This window comes from Trachymyrmex septentrionalis, unplaced genomic scaffold, assembly GCF_001594115.1.
Source record: "Trachymyrmex septentrionalis isolate Tsep2-gDNA-1 unplaced genomic scaffold, Tsep1.0 scaffold37, whole genome shotgun sequence".
Taxonomy (NCBI): Eukaryota; Metazoa; Arthropoda; class Insecta; order Hymenoptera; family Formicidae; genus Trachymyrmex; species Trachymyrmex septentrionalis.
Window position 1 is genome coordinate 2410391 of NW_017305536.1, and position 9516 is coordinate 2419906.

At 34.9% G+C, this 9516-nt stretch overlaps 1 protein-coding gene across 1 annotated transcript in view; it reads left to right on the plus strand.

Moving 5' to 3' along the window:
* LOC108750426 (protein CEPU-1-like) overlaps nt 1-9516 on the plus strand; it is a 235076-nt gene that overhangs the window by 144276 nt on the left and 81284 nt on the right. Inside the window, exon 2 of the mRNA XM_018489853.1 lies at nt 3894-3988. Coding sequence (XP_018345355.1) covers nt 3894-3988 — 95 coding nt within the window. The remainder of the gene's footprint in view (nt 1-3893; nt 3989-9516) is intronic.

A 9516-nucleotide genomic window follows, 5' to 3' on the forward strand; every position in this document is an offset into this window, starting at 1 on the left:
TGCGGTTGTACAGATAAATGAAAACTTATTTTCTATTTCGAATCGTAAATGTCGCGGGGTTACTGGAATTTTTTTATTTTTAATTGCAGCTGGTTCTCGTGTTCGAAATCCGGACGTTGATGTTTTGACGTTCGTCCCATAAAGTGCATTAGTGACGATGTGCATCGGCGAACGCTCGTGATATTTTTTATCACCCTCCGCCCTCCGTGCCCGAACTCTCGCGTGTTCACCGTTCCTTGCTCGCTTTTTTCGAAATGGTCGACTATTGGATTACTTACATACGCTTCGTCGGCTATAACTTAAAATGCCATGCCGGGCGACAATATGCGGGAAGCAGAGGGTATAAAGGGTCGCGAAAAGTGCAGTGCCCACGTTACTTTAGAATCGTCGATGGCGAAGGCGCATTTTTGTCTTCAGCCCCGAAGTTAATCGGACAGTACCGTAGATAATGTTTCTGATAAAATTTACAGCGGGGCGGTAGCATTTAACTCCAAGTCGTTGAACGTTATTGTTGAGATTTGCGATGCAAATACGATGAAGGTATATACAGTGCGCGACTTTTATAATGCCCAAAGAACCGATCGCGACGAATTAAATATGATAAAACAAAAGCAATTAGCTTTTTATACTTCAATGGGAATCGAATTACTGCAAATCCTGAAATGTGTGTGAAACAATAAATTTTGTATTAAATTGATATTGAATATTTCTTGTTGTTAAAATAATGCACTTTACCAATAAGTATAATATTAGGAACAAATGACATAAAAATAACAAAATTAAAAATGTAAATTCTAAGTTAATTAAACAAAATATGTTTGTATTAATTTAACATATCATAAATATTAAATTTATAAAAAATATGCTTCTATATCACATTTGCTTACAAATTGTGTCAGTGTTACTTTCTTTATTTTTTACATAATATTTATGTTATATTCTAACACCTTACTTTGTGTTTATCTTGTGTTGAATTAACACAATAATTTAGGTGGACACTGTTTTGAACACGTGAAATATATTAAAATTGTTAAATTTAATATAAATATTTCAATTATGAAGTTGAGAGCTTCTTGATTTAACAGCGAGTTATTATCGGAGTATAAGAAGACGACAATATTCCGTCTATACTCGGAAGCTGATCCGTCATAAGCATACTCGGTCTGTCATGGTCTTTTCTCCCACAATTCATATAGATCGAGAGGTTCAATTCGAATGAAAGTCGAGGCTCGCGGATACGTGCTCTTTATTCGCACATTCTCGCGAATAAAGAGTATGACGGTGAGAGTCGTATGTCATTCAGAAGTCGTTTCGCTATGTCATGCTTCTTGTTTGCTAGAAAAAAAGAATCCGTTCGCCCTCTCTTCGTAGTTCTCGCCGGAACATTTCGGACCCGGGACGGCCATTCTGCGGGTAAGTCCGATCCATCAATGCCCGCCGAAGCGAAGGCCCTGGTATCGGCCAAATTTCCCGCGAGGGCCACATCACGGCCAGCAGGGCCGCCGACGGATGGGAAACTCTCCGCTGGAATTATGGTTCCCTTATGCTCCCATTACGGAGCCATCTACGATTATGTTCGCGCCGGTTTCAGCCCCGCCCGCTCTCCTGATCGCTTCACTGCCCTCGCAAACAATCTCCATGGAGCATTTTTGGTTCTTGATGGATGTTGACCTTTTAATGGCTCTCTCATAGCTCGCAGAGGCCACGTTTGCCGTTTACTGGAACGTGCTATATGCGTTGACTCGGGCGAGATTTGATGGACAATATCGTAATGCAGTCACCGGAATAATTTCGTATCGGCGATACTGGCGACCAGGGATATCCTTGGCTGGTGATCGATGCTGACGTTTGCGCGTTATCGCCAATGGAGGGACAGATGACGCTTTTGTGACAGCGCAGGAGCTTGTATTTTATTTACAATTCTGTTACCGGAAGAGCGATTATATCAGTATACACACATACCGGGATACGCACACTTTGCCGGATTAATTTTAATCGAATACATACATTTGTGCTGATCGCTCTTTTTGCGCCGTATACCTTTCCCGTTAACGCGTACATTTCACGTTTTGTAAAGATACACTAGCGCGGAGAAATTTAATTTAATTTTTTTCCCGCGATTACACACGTGTACATTCAAGTTAACCAATTTATTTCGCTTCAATAACGATGATATAATAAAACTTATCGATTCGAATAAAAATCAATTTATACTTTATACAATTTACCATCAAATTCAATTTCGTGCGTTATCGCGCTGCAAAAATTCTTATTGATATAACGTGGTCCGGATTACAAGAGTCGTAATCGAAATTTGTATAGGTCATTGTTATAAATTGTACACGCAGATTGTGTTCTAGATAATCACGTTCTATATGCTTACGTTCGACATTACGAATGGCCAATAACACTTGGTTAATGTCCATGCGTACGTTTGATAGAAGACCGGTAGCTAACGTTCCAAATTACCAAATTGCCTATGACTAACTTGCGTCTCCAGCCTTCGTTCATTGTCCCGTTTTTGCAAACATAATATGTCCATCTTTCTTATCACACGTTTTACGCGCAACATTCATATTATGAGTCGCAATATTCGCTTCTTATTGGTATCGTAGGTATGACACAAACCAATCGTATGGCGCGCCACATTGAGTGCATCCAATAATATTGCATTAAATTGCTGGGATAAATCTGCAACGGGCAATCCAAACGTGCATTTATCTTTCACGCTGTGCTAGTATGCCATTTTTCTCTCCGGCGCCCTTTGCCGCCTTATATCATATTTTATATCACTAGATATAATTTCTCCGTGTGTCTCCCATACGATATTAGCGTCTTCACGCTTAATATTTGAAGATACAACATTTTGCACAAATTGTGTATAATATCTTTTTTTGACTATCTTTTTTAATATTTAATAAAATAATTACAGAACAATATAAATTTAATTTTCGGGTTTAACCGATATAAACTAACCGATGTACTATAGTTTATCTTTACACACATTTCATGATCCATAATTTTACTGTAATTTTAGAAAGAAAATGTTTCAATTAAAATGTACGATTTTTAACGTAGATTTTGATTATATTACTTTTTTTATGTAGGATATCATTTCAAAATTCAAAATTGCCCACCTGCTACATTTTAGAAAAACTTCTCTTGCAACACATTTTAAAAGACTCGTATATTGTATTATAAGAAAATTACCGTATACATTATGTATATTTATACAGTAATGCCTAAGATATTAGTCACTTTATTTAGACTATCCGTTATATCTATCCGTTATATCTGTACGTATCAATAATAATAAATGTTGAAAAATGTTAAAATGAAATCAGATTTAAATGTAATACATAGTGTTATACTTAATTAAAAGTAAATGTTTTCCGAATATAATTGATACTTAAAAAATATTTAGTAAGTATTTCTCTTACTCGCGCGCGCGCGAGGAAGGTAATAAAATTATCTTTTTTAATATAATTTATGTAATAAAACATGACGACAATAGATACATTTAATCTTAATGATCAAGCCAATGTAATTTATTTAATTTAGCTCTCTTTTGCTATCAAACAGTAAATAAATAGATTTTAAAAATCAATTTTAATCTTTTTTTAAAAAGAAAATCTAGGTAAATCTAAATAAAAATCGAAAGAATAAATTAACATAAATTGATAGAATAAATTTGATTTATTTTCACTTATATCTTACATTTATTTTAAATTGGAATTGAATAAATTAAAACAGAATTGCTTTTGCCAATATTTTACATATAGATTAAAAATGTATAGCTAGAACACACACAATATTTAGAATTCTTTCATTACATGTCAATAAACAGGTTATATATACTTTTCTAAACCAATGTATTTTATCTTCCTTTTCAGATCCTAAATTCAAGGAGCCAATAGCCAATGTAACCGCGCCGGTGGGAAGAGAAGCTATTCTCTCCTGCGTAGTTCAAGATCTTGCCGGATATAAGGTAATTCAAATTTTTATAGATATATAAGCATTTTACCGATCGATCCTTTCAATTTTAGAAGTACGATACATCATTATTGTGTCAATTAAATCTGCCTTTGTATTTAGTAAATTCCAAAAACTTTTTTCTTTTCCATACCTTTTAATTAATATTAAGTAATACGGGTACATATTTAAAGCTTTCTTTATAATAAATTTAAACTTACTTTCATGCAATCATTAACATAAAAAAATTAATCATATCTTGATACAGTTTTTTTTTCTTATAAATGAATCAATATATTCTCGTCATGAAGATCTCGATAAATTAATTTAAGAAATTGAGATACTGCGAATAATTAAAATTAAAAATTAAAAATTCTTATACTTTTTTTATTACGGTATTATTGTTTATTATCTTAAACTGTTAACAAATATAATCCGTTTATCAGCCGATATATTCTTACATCTTAAGTTGCGCTTTGTAGGATCATAAAATGTGTTTTTACAGTATACTTATAAGAATAATTCATGAATAAGTAGTTACGAACTGGCTGCGAAATTCTATGCGGCCATTTCACAGTACTACAAATGCCTCTCTCTTTCTCCTTATGATAAGAAGTATCTAAATGATACTAAATTACTTTAAGTGACGCGGCAGTTTCATAATATTAATGCGAAAATATATTATCGATGTTATATAATGAATAGCGATTGAACAAAACTTCGAGATGATGGAAATATTAAAAATTGATATTTCTTTCATCAGTTTTACATATTGTCTGCGATATTTCCGTTTGCGAAATATTCCGCCAGGTCAAGTTAATAATAAAATAAAGAATTATAAATTTTTTTACATTTGGTTATATATGTATAATGCATCTAAAGTTAAAATAATTCAATATCGGTAGCTATGCATTCGATGCTATGCTATTAATTTTACACAACGCGTGCGCGTTGGTACTAGTAGATTTTACATTACGCATAAAAGAAACGATATGTATTATAAAATTAAAATTACTCGTAGAAATATTCTCGAACAAAAGAGAATCTGGAACGCTATACAATAGGTTGAGTTGTTTAACCCATTGACCTCGTTAGCAAACCACGAAAAAAATTAAATGAATTTCTATCTCTCTCTGAGGCTCTTTACATACTGCCGCACTTTAGATGGCCTGAAGAATCCTCCCACCCAGGAGAAGCAATTAGTTAATTAATTAGTAAAATTACGCGGAGAGGTATAAAAATGAATACTCATCGGGTACAAGCTGGAACGATCTTATTCAGTCTTTACTCGCAATTCCGGTTCAGCTGGCGTCAGCTAAAATGAGTATAGCGACAATGTTATGTAATGGCTTTCACGAAGTACTAATTAGGGAATGAAAACCGCGTGAAGTAAGAACAGCGTCTCAAAGAGGAATTTGATAAAGTTTCTGTCTCGAGAATCGATTGCTCATCAGCATCTTTCTTTAATTAATATTTAATAAACCTGTAAATACTCGAATCGTTAATAATACATTATTCTAATCTCTACTACACTGAATAAATTCTAATGCAAAAGTTCTATATACAATGACGACTATCTACTTTTGCTTTGTAATCGTGAACTGATTTTGCGTTAATATCAAATCTGTTTGTCAAATAAGCATTAAAGTAATCACGCGGATTTAACATATAGTATTCTCAACGAATGTACACCAGCATAAACTTCTTACAAATTTGCTGTAACTGTCACGCAAAGTTGGTGCATAAACTCTCATTAGAATAAAAGGTTACATTTTTATCTGTTTTCTGGTTGGTATGTTCACGAAGTTAGGATATAAATAAGCTTTGTGTATGGAGAAATTTCTCCGAGCATATATTTGTTTGGCATTCGAGACAGTAGAAAAACGTGACCAATAAGAAAATTGCGAAGAAAAAGGCGCCATTGCAGTGTAAACGAAAAGGCATCTCAAACAATAGAGCATTAGCTTTGTGAACTATAATGAAAATGCTGTCTACTTTGTTCACATTAAATGCTACTTGTGTTATGCGCTGCACAATGAATTGTAATTGCTGAAAAATGTTGACGAAGGAATGCTTTTGACAAAGTCCTGTTAAAAGCACTCGGCACATTAGGTTATTCTTCATTATTATATTTTCACTGCACTTTTCATCTGTAAAAAGATTTATATAAATATATATAGAATTTATTTATTTCTTATAAATGTATATAGGTACATATGTAAACCATTAATAAATTATACGTACGAAATTTATTTATATTTTGTACATTAAGGTGTAAATATAAAATAAATATATATTCAAAATTTATGAATATGACAATTTAATTACGCAATTTAAAGAGCTCGTTAAGATGACCACAGCATGTAAGCTACAGATATGAAAACCACAAGCTTGATATTCGAGGCCCAAGCTTCCTCTTTCGCTATATGTTTAATTTTGTAGTAAATATTATAGCGTATTATAACTTGCGTGACAACGTCCGTGGTATCATTATAATCATTTGTGGTGTTGTCCTGAGCATGTATATATATATATATATAATTAATATAATTATTAATATTTCATATCTCTGGCATTAAAGGCATGATAACTATTATATACAGATAAATATTGAGTTTACTGTTTAATAATAATATCTGGCATTTAACGCAATGTATTTTAATCTAATTGTATAATAGATTATTGTTGCATACGAGAATTCTATGGTGTTACACGCAAAACATTTTTGCTAAATAGCATCGTTCGCAAATATTCTATTCTTCTGATCAATTAGAAATATTATTTTTAATTGTTTCATGCATGATGCTTCTGAATTGCAATTGAACGTATGTACCTATCTGTCGTTCGCACTGTGGCTTCCGTACCGTTTGAATTACATGCCATCAATTGAGAATTAATTGAGGATCGCTTAATTAAGGGATGAAGCAGGTTATTTGGCCTCTAATTGTAGATTATATCATAAAACAGCTCAGTATAATAATAGTCATTATTCTTATAATTAGTCGACAAATAGTATCAAGTAGATAAGAACTTTCCTCAATGATCAATCGTTACTTCGAATATACGTACATCTTTAATTCGGAATTGGAACATATAAGTCCTAATTGTGGAATATTTTCCTAATTTTTTTAAGTAGCATGATGGTTTGGAATAATTTTATGCTTTACAATCTTATTTTTTATCACTGTTTTGTTTTATTCATTTAAGCTAATTATTGTATTACATATTCTAGTAAATTCAAGTGTTTCAATTTTTTAATACGTAATTGAAAATTTTAAAACTTTAAAAAACTAATAGCAAAAAATTTTTTTGAGTTCCAAGAACCGGTATATTCCTTTTCGGAATACAAAAAAATATGTATTCTTGCTATGGATTAAATAAGTTAGGGTGCAACCCTTCGCACAGTGATCGCAGAAACATGGTTACTACGATATAGAATTCTACAAAGAATAGCAGCATCTGCGAGATCGAGGGAAGATTTATACGCGATGAACGGAACTGGAATCGCAGGAAGGATCGACAAGAGGAAAGGTATTGAAAACTATTCATCCCGCGCCGACTCGCCCGACATGAAATTCAAATCGATGCATTTATAGAGACCACGCGGACCCCGTCCACGGCCCGACATTGCTTACGTGGTGGAACGACGTGATGTTAGCCATAGGGGAGAGATAGGGGTGAGTCCGATGGGGTGGGACAGGGTGGAATAATCGCGCCGTTTATAAGCCGGCAGTGCGTCGCTCGGTGTTCCGGCTATGCATTAAGATGACGGATAACAGCCGCAGCTATGCCGGGAGGCTTGAATCGTCATGGTGCGGAGATAACGCCGCCTCTTCAGGCTCGCCGCTCCCGGATTCCTGATGTAATATGCGCCGTTAGACATTAACCCTTTTACTTCTCCAGGTGACGCGATATCCTCACCGAGCGCCGAGCTTTCCGTCAATCGCATCAAGCGTACCGAATTTCAAATGTTCCCTGTCATTGATCTCTCGAATGAACAGATATCTCAAATCACTGCTTACTTTAGAGCCACCGATAAATAATAAAAATATTAAAAATGCAATAATGATTTCGATCGTGTAGTCGGACGCGCTGTGATCTGTTCTCGCTGTTCTAATAAAGAAATGAATTCTGTTTTTAGCGAAAGAATCAAATTGTTTATTTAATCTATTGTGTCTCTTGGAATCTATTTCGCTGAACATCCGAACATTTAATTCATAGAAATTCGCACTATTATTGTCTTGCTTTTGAAACAATTACATCTTTTCGGTCGATCCATTCGACAGGTAACGCGACAGAACTGGGACATTCAGTATAGTAACGCTATAATATAATGAATAGGTGTTCATGAAAGCAGGACTAAGTTATGGTCTCAGGATATAATAATGGGTTGACCGGGTGATTGAGCATAGTCTTTGCGAGATTACAGTTGCGACCGAGAGCTATCAGCTCCGCTTGAATTTTAATTGCAAAGTTTTGGCTGGTGTATTTGGCTCCTTGACTTGAATAACCGTGACTCGTTAATTAATGCCGACTGGACTTAAAGTATAGCCGATTACTGCTTGGTTCCTACGATCGTTCCCTCTCGATTGTCATCTGTAATTCAATTTTAATTATAAGCCGAAGCGTCATACAATTGTTCGAAAACGTAGCAGGATTTATGTCGCGCGGCACAGGGTAATTTTATTAAAATAATTAGATAATAATTAATTAAAATTACGCTTGTCATAGCTAAGTATGACAATGTAATGTAGTTTATTAATAATAACAGTACGTTTACTATCAGCGAATTTAATAATGCGCTTCGCTGTATCGAATTGAAGCTTGGAATAATGCGAAATAAATCGAGATGTATATCTAAGTATAAGATATGATATTTCTCATTTCTCATTGATCGTTTTATTCTTTAACGACAGACAATGGGTACTTTATTATAATAAAATACGTTCAGCAATCAATATTCAGCGATCGATTCTTCGCCGACATGTTCCGATCTTCTTCCAATAAAACGACGTACTGCTCTAATTGGCGCTTAGGATCGCGATCGCTGTATTTCTTCGCCGTATTTCCCGCCGACTCATTTCACCGACGATTTATATTCCGACGACGGGGAAGCGAATTTACACGTCGCTGAGAGGAGTTGCATCTGGCAGTCGCGGATCAATCTGAATTCGCAAACACCGCCGTCTCCGCGTTTCGCCTCGTCTGCCTGCAGGCCGCCCCCGACTCATCGGCTTTCGGGCCATAGGGCTGGATTAATCATGGTCCTCTGTAAGCACTGATGCATCCGCTAATCCGAGACTCTCTCACTCGATTCAACCATTTCTCCGGAACGATCTACCGTGCTATTATATAATGGTGACTGGATCCGCCGGATTAAATCCACAAACTATTAACTCTGTAACTGTCCGAATGTACCAGTGTACTTGGCTGAGCCCCGATTCTATTTGTTTCCAGCTGTCCAATCGCAATCGGAAATCGACGAAAAACAGCGGTAAACAAAGGCACTTATCTTCACGTACTTTTACCGTGAAAAATATGATA